Source organism: Lactuca sativa, chromosome 8 (assembly GCF_002870075.4).
Source record: "Lactuca sativa cultivar Salinas chromosome 8, Lsat_Salinas_v11, whole genome shotgun sequence".
Classification (NCBI taxonomy): domain Eukaryota; kingdom Viridiplantae; phylum Streptophyta; class Magnoliopsida; order Asterales; family Asteraceae; genus Lactuca; species Lactuca sativa.
In genome coordinates this window covers 247,019,816-247,041,426 of record NC_056630.2, presented here as the reverse complement: position 1 = coordinate 247,041,426, position 21,611 = coordinate 247,019,816, and the positions used below count along the sequence as shown (strand labels likewise).

The 21,611-nt window shown below is 33.7% G+C and overlaps 1 protein-coding gene across 1 annotated transcript; it reads left to right on the top strand.

Annotated features, from left to right (window-relative positions):
- The first annotated feature begins 8,263 nt into the window (after positions 1–8,263).
- LOC111875904 (ABC transporter G family member 10) lies at positions 8,264–10,069 on the top strand. Its single transcript, XM_023872431.3, has one exon. The coding sequence runs from the start codon at positions 8,264–8,266 to the stop codon at positions 10,064–10,066; it is 1,803 nt and encodes a 600-aa protein (XP_023728199.1). The 3' UTR covers positions 10,067–10,069.
- Positions 10,070–21,611: the final 11,542 nt, after the last annotated feature.

Here is a 21,611-nt window from a genome sequence, read left to right as displayed (position 1 = left end):
AGGGAAGGGCCCGAGTTGATCGCAACGCACACACCAATATTTTCCACAACTTTGAGATTTTGGGATTATACTTTGATAACTGTTTTCACAATAAAATATCTTTAAGTATTTGGTTAAATGATAAATTGGTGTTTTGATTGTTTTAAAAATGAAATTTTTACCCTCTTATTTTAGGATGTTACATACCCATAATAACATCCGATTTTTTTTCATATGATGTAAAATGCACACCATATGCATGTTGTTTTGAATTTTTTTCAACAAATCCCCTTCTATAGCCACATCTTAACTTATTAAGATGTTTTTCATATATACATTATTTTGAACAAATTCAACATTTATGTTTTATTAAATAAACTTTTCCATTCCATATTATAAAACAAAATATAACTTAACATTAGACGACTGTTACGTTGTCGCGGGACCGCTGTCGGACCATTGTTGTACTAACACCAAATTTAGTAACATTTTTCTAGTCGTATTCACAACTTAATTAAATAAACATTATAGCTCTTATTTCTTTGGAAATAATTTTTAACCCATATCATTTCATTTTTCTAGCCAAATATAAAAATTTAAAAAAAGAAAATGGAATTATACATTGAAAATTTTAATTTTTTCTATTCTTTTATAAAACATATTCACAATTTAAAGTATTTTATGTTCAGTTTAATAGACATATTAATTCACTAATACGCATTTTAATATTTTCATGCATACATTCATTCATATTTTAAAACAAAACTTATATAATGTATACAAATTAATATAATCCATTTTAGCTTAATACATAAAATTCACAACATAATATAATCAATTATATAGTAAATCACAAATTCAAATAAGTCAAACCCAAACTCTACCAACACCATCAACTGCCACACACCTTCACCAACTACATGTGCCACTTTCACAACCATCATTATTTCCAAATCAAATATGTATATAAAATCATGGATTCATAGCTTAAATATTATATTCACAGTTTAATAACCCAATTAATTTACTAATTAACAGTCTGATGCAAAATAAGTTTAAAAACTAATATATATTTTTACATATTTATACAAAACAAAAGATAAATATATTCACAAAAAAATAATACAAACATTCATACATAAAGTAGTCATATTTTAACATAAAATTTATAAAAAGTTCACAGTTTAATATATTTAATTTACAAGTTAATACATTCAATTTATAGTTTAATTTTAAAACACAAAATTTTCAGGTTAATATAATTAATTCATAACTTAATGCAAAAAAGTTATATATTGACAAACATATTCTCAAATTAAATTTTACATTTATACATTCATATCTATAGGCTAATACTTCTTTTTAAAGTTTATTTACAAAAATATTCACATTTTAAAATTTACATACTTTATCCAAAATATATAAAAACATAATAAATCATGCATTGATAGATTACAACTTATGTTTTCCATTTAAGCAATCAGGTATATGTAAAAAATGCATTAACAACTTGGAACTTATAAAAAAAACTCATGCATTCACAACTTAAAGTTTATGTATTTCATTGAAACAATCAAATATGTATAAAAATCATGTATACATAACCTAAAACTTATAAAAAAGCGTGTATTCATGCCTTTAAACTTATAAAAAATAATATGTTCAGAAATTACACATATTTTTTCTTACTAATAAATGTTAAAACTAACATTAACATAATTAAACAATAAATGAGACATTAAAACATTACAACTCATGATTTTAAAATCCTAAATTAATATTATTGAAAAAAATACTAGCATATGAAATATTCAAAAAAAATCATGTATTCACAACATTCATAGTTTAAAATTTATGATTTTCATTGAAGTTGTTAGATACGTATAAAGAAACCATGCATTCACAGCTTAAAACTTGTAAAAATCATGCATTCAAAGCTTAAAACTTATGTCTTTCATTGAAACAATCATATTTGTATAAAAATCCAGCATTCATAGCTTAAATAATAAAACATCATGTATTTGTAGTTTAAAACATATAAAAAAGTTTTTAACTTATAATAATTTATGTATTCTAAAATTAAAACTTGCATTTTCTTATTAGTAATACTTCAAACTAGTATTAACATTACTAAACAATATCTGAAACATTAAAACATAACAATCACAACTTAAAAGACCTTTTTTTTTTTTTTGAGAAAACACTAATGTAATAACACATATTCTAAACTCAATTCATAATATAAAAACCATAAAGCATAAGCTATGAATATCACTTTTAGGTAAATATTATAGAAAATAAAAAAAAAAGTAAACTTTGATTCACAAATTAATAACAATAGATCAAAACTTAATATTTTTGCAAATATTATAACAAATAAAATAAGTTTGGAGTCTTACCTTAATAGCAGTTGATTCACAACTTAATAATAATGAATTCACAACTTAATACCAGTTAAACAAATAATATCCATAGTAAACAACAAAAGATAAATTAAAACATTAAATTCACAACTTAACATTAAAAAAAAAACAATAAAATCAAAATCAACATATTTGATGTAGATTTGGTGGTGTTTCATAGAAGATCATAGAGAAAAAGATGGAGGTGAGTTGTTAGTGCTTCATCGAACCGACAAGGCAGCAACGACAGTGACGGACGCAGAAATACACAGTAGGTGTTGCCGTCGTTGAAGAGGTGTTGTCGGTGCATGAAAAATAGGGAAAAACCAAAAAAATTGAAATGTTTTCTATTGCGTACAGGAAAACTAGGTGTTGCCGGTGCCACACCGGAACATCAAGTAAAACCATCCCTAAGCAACGGTGGTGATGGTTGACGACGGTATCAGATCTGGTTCTTCAATATCGTCGGAGCTCGTAGATTTAGAAGCATAAATCATATATCTAAAGGTGAAAATCATAGATATGTCGTTGGAGATCATAGATCCATCGTCGAGAACTTAGATTTAAACTGAACGACTTCAGATCTGATGAAAACGAAAGATTTTAGAGGTTAACAACATACAATGGTGGTTGGTAAAGGAGGTAGTGAACCAGATCTGAACAGATCTGGTGGTGTTTCATAGGGATAAATAAAAATGGAGATGTGTCACCGGAGCAAGATCAGGTCACTCAGTCTCACCGCAGCATGTAGATTTGGAGGAGTAAATGATAGATTTATAGGTAAAACTCGTAGATATATCATCGTACATCGTAGATATACCACTAAAGATCATAGATCTGGACTAAACCACTACAAATCTGATGAAAACAAAAGTTTTTAGAGGTCGAAGACAAGCTTTGATGGTTGGTGGAGTAGGACCTGGACCAGATATGTTGGTGCTTTATGGATATCGAGAGAAAAAGGATTAAGGCGAGATGAAGACATGTCACAGGAGCAAGGTCGTAAGAGTGGTAAGGTTGCAGTGGTAGATGTTGTTTTCGTCGGAGGTAAATGGCGACACCGGAGGTCAGTGGTTGGTGGGGACGGAAAGTCGCCGAAGATAGGAGGGAGAATGAAGAAATGTTTGGTGAGAGAGAGGGAGAATGAAGTTTTGTATTTCTAATTTTTTGATCCGATGTTTTATGTTTCAAGTATAATTTGTTAGTGAAAATAGGATTAAAATTCATTTTATTTACAATCATGTCATTATCTTTTAACAATATATGTAGAAAATAACATTTACAAGATTCATAAATATCTAATTAAGAAAAGATGAATATAATCTTAATTATAAGCTAATATTAAAGGTTTTTAAAGTTCTTAATATTTTTTGGTTCTCATTTCATCTTTTCTCTCTCATCTCTCTCTCTCTCTCTCTCTCTCTATATATATATATATATATATATATATATATATATATATATATATATATATATATATATATATATAGAGAGAGAGAGAGAGAGAGGTGGTTCAATTGAGAAAAAAAAAGTTTGAGAATGGGGATTCATTCTCAGCCAATCATTTATTTTTGCTGCAAAAGCCTCCAACGTACCGGCGGAAATGGGAAAGGAATGTATATATATATATATATATATATATATATATATATATATATATATATATATATATATATATATATATATATATATATAGGAGGTTCAATTGAGAAAAAAAAAGTTTGAGAATGGTGGAATCATTCTTAGCCAATCATTTATTTTTGCCGCAAAAGCCTCCAACGTACCGGCGGAAATGGCAAAGGAATGAACATGTGTTTTCCAACAAAACATATTTCCTTAAACTATGTTAATCATTACGTTAATATACACAAAAACATAGTTTTTTTCGTTTTTTTTTTATTTTTAGAAGCTATTTTTATCAAAAAATGATTTTAAATATACCAAAATTCATGATTTTTATTCTCTACAAATAGACATCCATATTGATATAGTTTTAAGATAAAATAAAAAATTTAATTTTTTTTATGTTTTCAGCTATCGTTATGAATAAGTGAATAAAAATGTATCGGATTTTATTACAGTATATTCGTTATTAACTTATAAATAAAAACTATGATTATTTTTTTTACAATTTAAGTATTATTCATATATGAATATAGCATATAATAAACATAGTATATTCATATTTTAATATTGGACGATGCATTCACTTGTAAATATTAACATAGTATATTCATTTGTGAATATTAGATGATATATTCACTAATGAATATTAAATGATATTTCATATATGAATATTACATAGTATTACATGGTATATAACATGTGAATATTATATAGTTAATTCACTTGTGAATATTAGATGATATATTCACTTATGAATATTACACAGTATATTCACATATGAATATTACAAGGTTATTCACTTGTGAATATATTCACTTATGAATATTTGAAGGTATTGTGACAAATATATATTATTTTTATATGTTATTCACATATGAATAACATACAGACTTGCATATTTTTTAATAATCATATACTAATTCAGGTGAGAAAAACATACTCATATGTGAATATAACGTGGTAATTTAGTTTATGCATTTCATCAAACAGTTGGAGTGCATACAAATTAACTATTTTAAAAATGTTAAAAACATCAAGTTATCAATTCCAAATCATCATATACTTCCGATTTCGACTTCAGATGCGACATCCTATGTCTGATCGATTTCTCATTTTGATTTTTGATTTCCGAAAATCCGATTGTGAACCTGTGAGTACCGATTTTGAGCCCTTCAATATCGACTGTGACTGCGAGTCTAGAACTCCGATTTCAATTTCATGAACAACGAAGAAATTTCGGTTTAGTTGATGAAATATGTATGATTATTGAAGATTGGAGGAAAAATTTTGATGATGAACGAACTATTATCGAATTCTCTATAGTTACGTATTTGAGATTCAATGTTATTAACATATTTATAAGTTTGCCACCGTGTCTTTTTATATTTAGATTAAATGAGTGACTGAAAATGATTCCCCATTCTCAACCTTGTTTATTTTCTCAATTGAACCCACCTATATATATATATATATATATATATATATATATATATATATATATATATATATATATATATATATATATATATATATATATAATGGTGGCAGAAAGACGATGAGTGAAAACGTTTTCTTTCTAATCAAATTCCCTTCATCTTTTCTTTCTGTATCACAACCTATCATAGTTTAAAAAAAGTTGCCACTTGACATTAGACCACTGTTACATTGTCGCGGGATCGCCGTCGGACTGTTGTTGTACTAACACCAAATTCAGTAACATTTTTCTGGTCGTCTTAACTTATTTAGATATTTTTCATCTATACATTATTTTGAACAAATCTAACATTTATATTTTATTAAATAAACTTTTCCATTCCATAGTTTAAAACAAGTTGCCACTTGAAATTAGACCACTGTTACATTGTTGCGGGATCGCCGTCGGACTGTTGTTGTACTAACACCAAATTCAGTAACATTTTTCTGGTCGTATTCACAACTTAATTAAACAAACTTTATAGCTCTTATTTCTTTGGAAATACTTTTAACACATATCATTTCATTTTTCTAGCCAAATATAAAAATTTTAATAAAAGAAAATAGAATTATACCTTGAAAATTTTAATTTTTTATGTTCGTTTATAGAACATATTCATAATTTAAAATATCATATGTACAGTTTAACAAAATTTATAAAATGTATACAAATTAATACAATCCATTTTAGTTTAATACATAAAATTCACAACATAAACAATCAATTATACAATAAATCACAAATTCAAATAAATCAAACGCAAATTCTACCAGCACCACCAACTACCACACACCGCCACCAACTAAATGTGCCACTTTCGCAACCATCCTTGTTTCCAAATCAGATCTATATACAAAATCATGGATTCATAGCTTAAATATTATATTTACAGTTTAATAAACCAATTAATTTACTAATTAACAGTCTAATGCAAAATAAGTATAAAAACTAATACATTCTTACATATTTATACAACACAAAAAATAAATATAGTCACAAAAAATTAATACAAACATTCATACATAAAATAGTCATATTTTAACACAAAATTCATAAAAGAATCACAGTTTAATACATTTAATTCATAATTTAATACATTCAAGTTATAGTTTACTTTTAACACAAAATTGTCAGGTTAATATAATAAATTCATAGCTTAATGCACAAAAGTTATATATTGACAAAACATATTCTCAAATTAAAAATTACATTTATATATTCATATCAATAGTCTAATGATTCTTTTAAAGTTTATTTACAAAAATATTCATAATTTAAATTTTACATATTTTATTCAAAATTAGATAAAACATAATAAATCATGCATTCATAGTTTAAAACATATGTTTTTCATTTAAGCAATCAGGTGTTTGTAAAAAATATATTAACAACTTAAAACTTATAAAAAACTCATGCATTCACAACATAAAATTTATGTATTTCATTGAAACAATCAAATATGTATAAAAATCATGTATATACAACTTAAAACTTTTAAAAAGGCATGTATTCACGCCTTTAAACTTATAAAAATAATATGTTCACTAATTAGACATATATTTTCTTACTAATAACTGTTAAAACTAATATTAACATAATTAAACAATAAATGAGACATTAAAGCATTACAACTCATGATTTTAAAAACCTAAATTAATATTATTGGGAAAATACTAGCATAAGAAAATACAAACCTTCAAAAAAATCATGTATTCACAACGTTCACATTTTAGAATTTATGTTTTTCATTGAAGCGATTAGATACGTATAAAGAAACCATGCATTCACAGCTTAAAACTTATAAAAATCATGCATTCAAAGCTTAAAACCAATGTCTAATTTCATTGAAACAATCTTATTTGTATAAAAATCATGCATTCAAAGTTTAAAACGTATAAAACATCATGTATTTGTTGTTTAAAACATATAAAAATCATGCGTTCATAGCTATAGGTGAAACTGAGTAGATATGTCATCATACATCATGTATTTGTAGTCCAAATCTACATGCTCCACTAGTAGATACTAGTAGATATGTCATCGTACATCGTTGATGTACCACTAAAGATCATAGATATGGAGTAAACCACTATAGATTTGATGAAAACGAAAGATTTTAGAAGTCGAAGACAAGCTTTAATGGTTGGTGGAGTAGGACCTGGACCAGATCTGTTGGTGTTTCATGGATATCGAGAGAAAAAAGATTAAGGCGAGATGAAGACATGTCATCGGAGCAAGGTCGTAAGAATGGTAAGGTTACAGTGGTAGAAGCTGTTTTCGTCGAAGGTAAATGGCAATACCGGAGGTCGGTGGTTGGTGGTGACAGAAAGTCGCCGAAGATAAATGGGAGAATGAAGAGATGTTTGGTGAGACAGAGGGAGAATAAAGTTTTGTTGTTCTAATTTTTTGAGCTGATGTTTTATGTTTCAAGTGAAATAATTTGTTTGTGAAAATAGGATTAAAGTTCTTTTTATTTACAATTATGCCATTATTTTTTAACAATATATATACAAAATACTCTTTAGAAAATTTATAAATATCTAACTGATATATATATATATATATATATATATATATATATATATATATATATATATATATATATATATATATATATATATATATATATATATATATATATATATATATATATATATATATATATATATATATATATATATATATATATATATATATAATGGTGGCAGAAAGACGATGAGTGAAAACGTTTTCTTTCTAATCAAATTCCTTTCATCTTTTCTTTCTATATCACAACCTATCAATGGTTTTTCAATTGCAGTCCGCAGATTTTTGTAACCTGAAAACCCAATACAAAATCAATGCAAAAAGCGTTTCTTATGGGATATTTCCGACATACCTTAAATTTGGTTGGCTTAGGCAGCATAAGGTGAATCCCATCTTAAAGAAGCAGATCCTGAGAGATGTCAACTGTGAAGTGACACCAGGAGAAATCACGGCGATTGCTGGTCCAAGTGGTGCTGGCAAAACGACATTGATCGAGGTTCTTGGGGGAGTTATCCCTCCCTGCCGGCTCTCCGGTGAAGTGCTCGTCAATGACCGGCCAATGAATTCAACTTTTTTCCGGCGAGTCTCGGGATACGTAACCCAAGAAGATTTACTATTTCCACTTCTTACAGTCGAAGAAACCCTCCTTTATAGCGCCCGTTTACGGCTTCCTGGTGGACTCGATAAGTCGAAAGCTCGAGTCCAAGATTTGCTTGTGGAGCTAGGGTTATGCCACGTGTCTGGAGAAAGAATCGGTGGCGACAACCACCGTGGAATTTCCGGCGGCGAAAAACGCCGTGTGTCGATCGGTGTCGATCTGGTTCATGATCCATCCGTACTTCTAATGGACGAACCCACATCAGGACTAGATTCCGGTGCAGCCTTTCAACTCATCTCAATGCTCCACTCAATGGCTAAAAATCACCATAAAACAATCGTTTTAACAATCCACCAACCTGGGTTCCGAATTCTCGAACTATTCGATAAAATCATGTTATTAGCAAATGGAACTATGGTTCATCATGGTTCACTCAACTCCCTTGAGCACAAGCTCAAGTCTGCAGGCCATGACATCCCTCGCCAAGTCAATGTTCTTGAGTTTTCAATGGATGTGATCGAAACCCTAATCCCTGATGTGATGGAAACAGTAATCCTAGACATGAACGAACCAAAACCACAATTCAATGGCATAAATCAAGATTATCATTTACAGTATCCGAATTGCGTACTCACTGAGATAGCAATACTGAGTGAGCGATTCATGTACACCATTTTCCGAACGAAAGAACTGTTTATCGGGAGTATTCTCCAAGGTTTGTTAGTAGGGCTTTTATTCGGGATGCTCTTTAAAGACATGAACCGATCTCACACCCAAACTCAAATTGGGTTTTTCGCATCCAGTGTAGGGTATTTGCTGTATACATCATCTCAAGCTATCCCAATTTTTTTTAATGAATGCTGGGTTTTAATGCGGGAAATATCTACTGGTGCCTACCGGATTTCTTCCTACACAATTGCTAATACTCTCGTTTTCCTCCCGATTCTTTTCATTGTGGCGTTATTATTTGCTATCCCAACTTACTTGCTAGTTGGGTTACGTGACGATTTAGACGGGTTTTTTCTATATTTGCTAATCGTTTGGCTGACTTTATTGATGTCCAATTCTTTTGTGTCGTTATTTAGTGTACTTGTTTCGAATTTTATGATGGGGATCTCGTCTGTTGCAATACTAATGGGCACGTTTTCTTTGTTTTCGGGGTTTTTCATAGTGAATGATGATATACCGAAATACTTGATGTTTATGCACCATTTGAGCTTAGTTCGGTACCCGTTTGAGTCTTTGTTGATAAACGAGTTTGGGGGGTCGAAGGGAAGATGGAGGTGTCTTCAGCGGTCTGATGGTGGGTGCTTGGTTTCCGGTGAACAGTTCTTGAAGAATGAGAATTTGAAGGACGTGCAAAAATGGTATAATTTGGGGATGATGGTGGTGTTTATCTTTGGGTACAGGTTTCTTTCGTTCATGGTGTTGTGCTACAGATCTTACAGAAGCAGAAACTAAAGAAGGTGGTCGATGACTCGATGTGTTCTAGTTTTTAAATCGAAGCATAGATATAATGAATGTAAACTTTTTTTTTTTGACATGCAAGTGTGTTACTGATGCAACATAATGAATAAGACTTCAAAATTCTGATGTTCAAGAAATGCTCTGTTCTTTTCGAAACATAATAAAGTGTGTAATAAAGTTGGAATAGAGAGGTTTAATTTATAGACTGGTTGGGGCAATTGTCGAGTGTGCTAGTGCATATGGCAATGTTGGTTTGGGGGCTCAAAATGTTTTTTTACCAAATACAAAATATTTAATATTTATAGTTATAGCCCTTTAATTTGATCTTACTTACAGTTTATATCCTTCTCAGTTTCAAAAAAATACTTTTAGCCTTCCTTTTCTCTCTCTCTCTCTCTCTCTCTCTCTCTCTCTCTCTCTCTATATATATATATATATATATATATATATAGGGAAAAGTGAATATACCTTTAAGGGTATATAAGCTTAGGTACCCGAACACATCATAATAAGTCGTTTTGTTTGATATATTCATTATAATGTTCTTAAACTTCAACCCTAAGTTGATTATTTTCAAGATATTCGAAATTTCCGTATTATTTTTCTCTTAAATCACATCTTTTTGCCGAACACCTATTAGGCTATATATACTGTAGATGAAAATGAAAATTATGTAAGAGAAAGATAAATGTGTAATTTACAAAAATCTTGGAAGTAAATCAAGTTAGAAGTTAAACTATAAGAATATTGGACAATTAGAATGTATTATATGATACAAAACAACGTATTATGGTGTGTTTGGGTACCTAAGCGTATATACCCTTAAGGGTATATTCACTTTTCCATATATATATATATATATATATATATATATATATATATATATATATATATATATATATATATATATATATATATATATATATATATATATATATATATATATATATATGACAAAAAAAATAGTATAATTCAAAAGTACTAAACGTTTTTTTCGTCAAATTAGTATAAAAGATTAATAATGATATGTACTAAAAGCTTATATATATATATATATATATATATATATATATATATATATATATATATATATATATATATATATATGACAAAAAAAATAGTATAATTCAAAAGTACTAAACGTTTTTTTCGTCAAATTAGTATAAAAGATTAATAATGATATGTACTAAAAGCTTAATAAATAAAAGGTATTAACCTTAACTTGAATGTAAAGGGTGAATTTGAAAGTATTAAAGTTATTAAAGAAATAAAATTGATATTGTAGAAACCATTATTATATTAAAGAAAAAGAGGAAATCAATCATAAATATATATCAAGTGACGTGATAAACCATTACTACATTGTGTTGTATTTTAATTTTTTTAATAAAATAAAAATATTTCTATATTTTTTATTTAAAAATATTATTAAATTATCTATAAATAAACTAAATAATATTTTAGTAAATAAGTTTAACAATATTTTAGTAAATAAGTTTAATTATTAAAAGTATCAATGATTAGTAAAAAGTATATAATCATTAATTTAATTAGTTAAAGTAATAATTATAGGGTAGGAATAAATGAAAATGGGGTAGGGATAAATGAAGCCAAAGTTAAAATGCGCCAAATATACTTTTTTTTGTTTTTTTTTTTATGTAATCAAGATCAATTTAGAGTTTATGCATAAATATCAAAAACCCAAAGCCAATTATAGAGCCCTACGAAAAGTTAAAATAGGCCAAATATAATTTTTTTTTGTTTTTTTTATATATTCAAGATCCATATAAAGTTTATGCATAAATATCAAGAATCCAAAGCCAATTACCAAAAGTTAAAATAGGTCAAATATACTTTTATTTGTTTTTTTTTATATATATATTTAAGATCAATTTAGAGTTTATGTATAAATATCAAGAACCCAATGTCAATTATAGAGCCCTATCAAAAAAGTTAAAATAGGTCAATTATACTTTTTCTTTTAATATTCAAGATCAATTTAGAGTTTATGTATAAATATCAATAACCCAAAGCTAATTATAGAGCCCTTACATGAAGAGATTGACATATTCAATGATGTTGAATATAATGCCAAACTTTGATTTTTTTTCTTTTCCAGTAATGATATGTCGATGATAACACTACAAAAAAAGTCTTTATTAGTGACCAATATTTTAGTGACGATCTAAAATTTGGTCACTAACAGCATCATTTACTCACCACATATTAAGTCGTCACTAAATTCGATAATCCTGCAAATTTAATGACTAATAAGTATCAGTGACTAAAAATATATGTTTTTTAGTCATAACAAGTATTAGTGACTAAAAATATATGTCAATGTTTTAAAGGCATAGTAACAAAAAATAGTGGTCATTGCATTTGAGATGAAGTAACCAAAAATGGTGGTCACTAACTATTTGAAACCACCTAAACGCTATGTGTCATGGTAATAAAGTTGTGATCACTCAATAATGGTAACTGAAGTGAAAAATAAAAAACAATTAGTGACAAAAATTGTGGTCACTGAATTGAAAACAATTAGTGACTAAAAATAGCGGTCACTAGCTTAAAAAAAGTAAAAATAAAACAATGATTGAAAATTACAAAATCCACCACTTTGCTACTTGTCACACTCCAAAAACCTTACAAAATTCATAATATTTTATTTAGGCATTTTTTTTATTTCATCATAAATCTCACACATATTTAATTGTTTAAAAAATATTTCATCCACTCTGTTAGCCCACTTGGCTAACAAAGAGGCTTCTAATCAACAACTAACTAGAAGGTTCTGGATTGAATCTTAGGCACAATAGATATTTAAATTATATGCTGTTTCAAAAAAAAAATCACAAGGTATCCATTAGCTAGACCCGACCCATGAAACTGATCCCATTGGAACATACATTATCCGACTCAACTCACAAACCTTTCACAACCATTAAAAGAAATCAAATAAACACAAATTTTGAATCGCAACAATTAGTTCTCAAAATGTTGACATAATCAGCCCTAAATCGATGCAGACGCAACTCTCTATCCTATCTACCCGCACGCTCCACCCTCTCCCGTCGACCGTCTATGGACATCGGTATGTCTCCGGTCTCACCCCATCTCTATCATCTTCCGCATGTCTCTTTGTTCTTTTGCGCCATTAGATTGGAATATGTCAGAGGATCCAGTGGTTGCACCTTCACAACCCTCCGATGGATCAGATGGCGGTAGTAGATCCTTTTGCAAGCAGCTTCCTGCCTCAGGCTTAGCGCATACCGCAGTCACCATCCTCCCGTACCATGCCTCTATCATTGCTGACATCTTTATGGTCCAATTGAATTACTCGGTGCTTGATGTTTATCGACCGCTTCAACCACACACTGTGTTACGAATTTCTTCATTAGTCGGCTCTTTTCTAATTAGAGCGCAACACAAGAGCTTCGATGTACAAGTTAGTCATCTCGCAGATTTTCTCAAAATTAGGGCTCATTTCTTTTATAGTAAGCGTAAAATCTCGACTTTTCTCCATATCTTTCCTGTCATCAACATCATCACCATTATTGTTTCCCCCTTCAGTCGTCTCTACTTAACATCAAGCATAACAATGAAAGATGCAGAGTTCTGAAATCGACGACCTTTTTGTTGAAAAATGGAATAGGTCGCTCCATGTATGAAGCTTGTAGTAGGACGGATTTTATGATTCAAGCCTCATATAATTTAGACCTTTTTTCTAAATTGGAGAATTTATTGATTAAAACTTCATATAAATTAGGTAGTTTTACTAAATTTGAAGAATTTTCATATTAGAACTATGTACCTTCTATAAGAGTAACTTAGTTATCTTTGTGCTATCGGTTGCACTCCATCTGTTCGATTAAATGCTTGTCAAAGGATGATCATCAACTCATTATTTTACCATCCTTGTTAGTATGTCATATTGAAGGTTTGACCCTGCTATTTGAATTTCAGGCGGCTCGCCAAGGCTTCAGTTATTTCCACTTTATTTGAGGTTTTTATTAAATTAAGGAGAAAGGAGAATACAAACATCAAGTAACTTTCTGTATATGGCTAAAATTTCTTCTATATTTTGTTATGTGGATACACTTTGGAAAACCTATTCATGTACTTTTGACATTTGATGTTGCAGTTGAGGTATTTTTCATTTTTAGTTTTATTAATGATATTATCACAATCTATATATCTCTTAGAATATTTTTCAATTTACATTTATATCTTGAATTTTATCTATTTACTAGGCCCTTCAAGCTCTTTCCATACAATATGGGGTATTCCAGTCAATTTACAGTTAATGGAAAGAAACGGTATCTCATTTTTTAACAATGAGTACTCTTGGTTTTATGCTTTTTAATTTTTGCTTACAAATTTGTTTCTTTTTTATCAGCTTGAAAGATGGCTTAAACCCATTCTACGATGCCTGCAGGTTAGTTTCCTCTTTCAAATGACAATTTTTCCCCTGAATGGTAAAAAACATTTTTTTCCCTTTTTGTTGTTATTACAGCCACCTCCTCCGGTTAATGACACCAACCCACACAATGTATTTAGACCAAGGGAGAAAGCTCACGGACTTCATGCAAGAAGGGTAAGTTTGTCAATTCTTCATATTGAAACATCCCAAAAATACAGTCTGAAAATTTCGTTTTAAATTAGTAATAAAACCATATTCATCAATCGTCATATAAGAATCATAAAGAATGTATCTCAAAATATCTTAACAACTGTCAAATATATCAGAGTATAAACATCCCAGGCTGAACAAATGGTGTGTGCACTGCAATCTTCCCAAGCTCCTCTTTTGAAAACTGAGTACCTGAAACCAAAACTGAAAACTGTAAGCACGAAGCTTAGTGAGCTCCCCCAAACTACTACATACCATACAATAACATATAAAGCATCTACTGGGCCTTATCCACTGCATCGGATCGAAGTCCAGAAACTAATCGGGGCCTTGCCCTCTACATCGGACCGAAGTCCGGAAACTGCATCGGACCGGAGTCCGGAACTAACCAGGGCCTTGCCCTCTGCATCGGACCAAAGTCCGGAAACTGCATCGGACGGGAGTCCAGAACTAACCAGGGCCTTGCCCTCTGCATCAGACCAAAGTCCGGAACTGATTGGGACCTTGTCCCCTGCATTGGATCGAAGTTTGGAACTAACTGAACATAACATAGCATAAACATGTCAACTAGCATGAATACATATACTGCATACTGCATCGGAACAGAGTCCAGAACACATAACACAAAACATGCTTGAATCACAAAGACATCAAGCACTCTAACTACTGCATCGGACTGAGGTCCGGAACTAACTGGACATAGCATAACATAATCATAGAATATAATATAAACACATATACTGCATACTGCATCGGACCATAGTCCAGAACACATAACTCATACCATGTTTGTATCACAAAGACACCAAGCATACTAAACTACTGCATCAGACTGAAGTCCGGAACTACTGCTAACTAAACGGGCCGGCATTGTGGCCGTAGACCCGTTCCTACTGGAAGGAAACTTACCTCACACTGCTGAACTCCCGTAGACACAATCCCACACTGCTGAAGTCTCGCAGACTCAACCCCAGCTGCTAGATGACAGATTCCCGAACTATCAACACCAAAATAACACCCAATTAATAATTGGGTTCTAACACATAACTATAAATACATACTTTGGGTAATTACTACATTACCCCTAGCTTGGCTTACCCAAGCCTAAGGCCCAATCCATAGGCCCAAAGTCAACTAGGGATCAAAGCCCAACATATGGCCCAACTTTCCAAATTGGGCCCAATCCTTCATATGGGCCTTACCCTAAAGCCCAACTAATTACTCTAGTCTATTTGATTATTCTTGGATGGCCCAACACAAAGCCCAAGTGAAATTAGGGTTTTCATAAAATAATAATTAGGGTTAAGTGTTTCTCACTTAACCCATTAAAGGCTTAACCCACTAAGGACTTAATCCATTAAGTCCATTATTGCTTAGATTAATTTCTGCCAATGATTATTATTTAATATTTCACTTATTAAATAATTCTCGTGTGTGTGTCCTGATAATGTATCAAATATTAGTATTTTCTCAATTAGCCCATTAAGGACTGAATCCATTAAGTCCTTTACTCTACTAGATAATTGGTATGGAGAATTCGGGCTTAATATACAATCCAATCTCAATGGCCCAAAAATGGGTCCAATAAGTCTAAGGCCTAATACTCATAATTAGGGTTTTCCACCCAAACATGGCCCAATAGGCCCAAAACCAATCTCTAAGCCCATTAGGGTTTGCTAGCGGGGCACCACCCACTACCACCTCGGGTAGTGGTGGTCGATGGCGGCTCACGGTGGCGGCCACCACCTTATGGTGGTGGTTTTGATTCTTTTCATTAATCCAAAATTCAAGTTACATTTTACAAGGCTAATCTCAATTAACCATACACACACACACACACTAAACTAATCACACACACACTAACTAATCACACACACACACATAGCCACACCATGGTGGCCGGCGGCGGTGCTTGGCGGAAGCCACCACCTAACGATGGTGGTAATGGCTATTCTTTATTTTACTAGCCACACTACACCAAACAAATAACACCCACCCGCAATCTATACTCGGAACAGTAGCACAACCACCCACCTGGTGGCGCTTGGCGGCGGCAGAACCCCAGAGAGGCGGTAGCAGCAGGTTGCGGTGTCAGCCACCACCTCACGGTGGTGGCGATTCTTTCTTATGGTTTGTTGCCCGCAAAAAAGTCAACATACACTAGATATCGCCGGAAATACGTCTAAACACCACCACCCTTGCGGTGGCACAAGGTAGTCGGAGCGCAGCAGCGTCGCACCTCAATTGCTGGAGTGGCGCCGACCACAATGCCTGCCGGGTAGATGGCGAAGGGTGGTCGGAAAAATGGCGACTCACACACACCCGACAGTCACGCCATTGACTGCACTTGGACGGAGATAGAGGCTGTCAAGCTCGGTGGCTCGACCGATCGAAAAACGCAAACAATGGTGACGGCGACTGGGATGCTCATAGGAGGTGGGGTTTGTTTTCCTCAGGCCACGACGGTAGCAACGGCGGTCGGGCTTGTCGTCGTCAACGGGAATGGAGGCGGCAATTCGACGATTGGAACGACAGTAGGTGGCGGTTGTTGGAACTCCATCTGGTCGGAGCATAATGGGGAAAGTCGGTGATGGCGGCTGGTGGAGAGTTAGGGTTAGGGTCTTGGGAGTGATGACCTTATGATGGGAATGATATACCACCGGGTTCAATCCCGTGTTCATTCAAACTTCAAGCGAAATTGACACTTCCAGTCCCTCCTTCTCATAACTCTTCAAAACAAATCCGTAATTTACACTTCAGCCCCCAACACTCCCAATTCCTTTCAATTTAGATCCTAAAAATTACCAAGCAGCCCCCAATTCTAAAACCCTTTTCAAATTACATCCGAAACTTACTCTTTTAACCCCCGACTTCTAAAATAGTCCGGGACTTACATTTACTAATTATTTAAATAAACGAGGCGTTACAACTCTCCCCCACTTAAATTAGATTTCGTCCTCGAAATCATTCCTTACCATTCCTTACACGCTAACTACTCATGTAACATATCCATCATCATGGGCACACCCTAGCCTTCCTAGGGTAGTTGTGATCAATCATCACAAATCCCTAACATCTGCAGGCGAACTAATTCCTCGCAGCAAGATCACATGTACTCTATTTGAAAATTGCTATCTCTAGATGTTTTGAATCCCTAACAGACCACTCATACTGAATCATTATAGATAAACCTCGCAGTGGGTGACTAAAAATTACTCAGCAATCTGTTACGCTTATAATACATGAGATCCTCAAATACCATTACTGTTGGAGACCCAAAACTGTCTGAATCCATGATCTACCTAAAAACACTAAACTGCCTGAAACACTGAACTGTCTGAAACTATATGCTGCCTCATGGCTGCTTCCCAACATCTACCAGAACCTACTTGGTCTCAATTTTCCGCCAATCATCTGAAATATCAGGTTCCAGCCCAACTACAGAGCCAAAGGACTCCCTACTTAGCCGCCTCGCACGACTTCTGAACGAAATCATTCTATGGATCTAGCTGCTACTAGTTATCTTGTCACTGTGGCCCTAACGGCCTTCTGCTCTAACTGATTGGTTCCATGCGTCAAATCCTGACGTCACCAAACCCAAAGCTAAATGTGATTGCTACATCACCAATTGTAGCCTTGTGTCATAAATGACCTTAAGCAGTCCACTGCTTCCTTGCTCTCATCTCTATAGCGACGCTTCTACAATCTTATCACTGGCTTAACCAGGTCTAATCCGCCGGGGAAATTCCAAAATCCAATCCGTGGATTTCCATATGCTTACTGCTATACCTGAAATGGTGGGTACTACTGTTCTTTCCGCGTCCTAACAACGCACTCATGCTATCTACCAACCTAGTGAATGTTATGACTATACCCGCAGAATCACCACACTCTATCACTGTCTGGTTGCTCGTGAATGTTATGGCTATACCCGTAAACTTACAAAACTCTAACACTATCTGGCTACTAGTGAATGATACGGCTACACCCGCGGACTTACAACACTCTATCACTATCTGACTGCTAGTGAACGCTATGGCTACACCCGTAGACTTACAGCACTCTAACACTATCTGGCTGCTAGTGAACGCTACGGCTACCCCCATAGACTTACAACACTCTAACACTATCTGGCTGCTAGTGAACGTTGCGGCTACCCCCGTAGACTTACAACACTCTAACACTATCTGACTGCTAGTGAATGCTACGGCTACACCCATAGACTTACAACACTCTAACACAATCTATGCTGGATCTAATACGCGCTTGACCCGCACTCAGCTGTACTCATGTGCTGTCTAGAATCCCCAACCTAATTACCTAAGGCTTACTGGTAAACATTACGGGAACGCAATCTCCTTATTGACAAGTTTTTCCAAACTTCCATATCACACTCTCCTTGAACCATACAACCACATGGGCTGTCTTCCTTTCAGACAAGGATGCAAAACTTATCCTAGTCACAAAACTGCTCCTGCTTCTGAATCCTTGGGCGATTCTCCCCCACTTTGATTCAGCTAATGCCTTACAACATACCAAACTGGAAGAATTCCCAATCCTTTTCACCACCCATGACCATCTGCTAGAACTCATGCTTATCCGTGCTAGGGTTTCAACACCAGCTAATCCAAAAGATCACACAACTTCTAAAATCCGAATAAATCTCCGGTAATATCCCGCTAGACCCAGGAAGTTCTGAATCTCAATTGGAGACCTCGGAATCTCCCACTGCATCACGGCCTCTAACTCGGCCGGATCGACTAGAATACCCTTCTGATTGACAAGGTGCCCAAGAAATTGCACCCCGCGCAACCAGAACTCACATTTAGAGAACCTTGTGAAAGTTCTCTTCCTTCTCAAAGTATCTAGCACCTCCCTCAGGTGCTTCTCGTGCTGCTCCTCAGTCTTGGAATAAACCAAGATGACGCTATATCTTCCCAATCCCGTAATCTGGGTAATTGCTCTATCACTATTCGCTAATGTTTCTCGGTATGCAATTGGCATATGACATCTCTTGAAAATATAATTCAGACACAAACATAGAATAACTCATAGTAACTCTTACTCACACCCTTGGAATGGAAAACTCCATCGTGCAGTTTCCCGCACGTGTTGCACCAAATCTGGTCCTGCTGGCCTCTCAATAGCAAATCCTAAATCTTGGGTCTCCTCCCGAGACCCTTCAATATAAGCAACTGATATGGTTCCCTTTTACCAATGTGGTCCAAGTACATATCCTGTTCTCAAGCTCTAGAAGTCATATCATTCAAGGTATTACACCCCTAGATTCTCACGATCTCCCTGCTATCATTTTATAGTATGTTCTGATAACTTACCTTCTTCATTTCCTCATCTGCTGCATATTGTGGTACCAACTAAGCTCTCTCTCTCTCTCCCGAGACTTGGCAGTGACCTCTGCCACAGTCTCAGTAGTCTGGTGGACATCTAACAACTCTTGCACCAACTGTTGCGCCCTAATCGCCTGGGCACACATTGCCCACACTCGGGTCAAAAGACATCCCATGACATAGCATTAACCGCATCATCACACAACTCACTACCGACCTCTTCCTATCAATCTCGTTCTCTATCCATCAGGAGACAGGAAGTAAATCAGATCTTGTCTCCTTTCAAGACAATGTCTGGTACGAAAAGTGTTGGCGCCATCTGCCAACCATCTGCTGCTAACAATGGGGTCCCTAACCTCCCTGACAATCTGAAGCTTCATAAACTCTGAATTCCCGAAACATCAACGTATGAGTCCCTATCATGACTGCTATCTCAGTGCAGAATGTACTTGGTGTCACACCCCAAAACCGGAACGGCGGAAACGTTCTAGGGTGGATGACGTCATGTCAAGTATCACAACATATGCAGTATAGTATTCAAAGTACAACCATTGCATTAATAGTAATAGTTTTACATAGCTTACATTTCATAGAAGCATCGAAGTAATACAAGTAATAATAAAGGTGCAGCTTGGTACTAAACGGTCTTCACCAAAAGCGCCTGGGATGTACCTGTCTATTGTTGACTTGAGAATACAAGTTATTTGAAAGAGAGTATCAGCATTTTACAAATGTTGGTGAGTTCATAAGTATTTAGTGTCATTTTATTCAAATAAATTTATATAAGTAGTAGTTTTAGAGTATACAGTGAACTAGAGTCCTTTCCAGAAAATCCTATATTTTCTAATTAATAGCAGTCTTCTACCAAGAGTGGATAGAGTTATGTTATAAAAAGTAATTTTTCCCTTAACACTATCATTATCAAAATATGGTATTGATTTTAAAGAAAGTAGGAGAATATCAGGGAAAATAACATATGCCTCAGAAGTGAAGACTGCTGACCAAGGCAAAAGAAATCATAGACTCCAGGAGAGTATCGAATGAACGGTACGCCTGGCTCAGTCTAACGAAAGGAGACACAGACCCTAGACGGTATCAAATGAAAAATACAGCTAGCAAGGTCTAAAACAGTGAATACAGACCCCAGACAGTATCAAATGAAAGATACAGCTGACAAGGTCTAAAACAGTGTAATTCTAAGAGTGTGTTTCCAGCATACAGTGTTAAATATCGTTACCTTAAGACCATGAATTATAAGGTAAAATGGAGATACTCGTAACCATACTAATCGACACTAGAGTACTTGACGCCCTGCAAGCATCGGTGTAAGTATGACATTTGTCACCCCTTGGCTTGGTAGGCCGTGGACTGTAGCTAGCAGTCAGGGTGCGAGGGTGTCAATCCCGTATAGATCTATACACACAATGTCCGCTCTCCCTACAAGAGACTCTGGTTACCAACTAGACAACGGAGAAGGTCGTGTCCTGAAGATGTATCCCAAATAGTGAATTCTGATGAAAGTGCTGGACTAGCAGTAGAGACTCATAACTGAACCGAC

Excerpts from the sequence above, each read along its gene's own strand:
- LOC111875904 (XM_023872431.3), top strand. The coding sequence starts at position 8,264 with ATGGTTTTTCAATTGCAGTCCGCAGATTTTTGTAACCTGAAAACCCAA.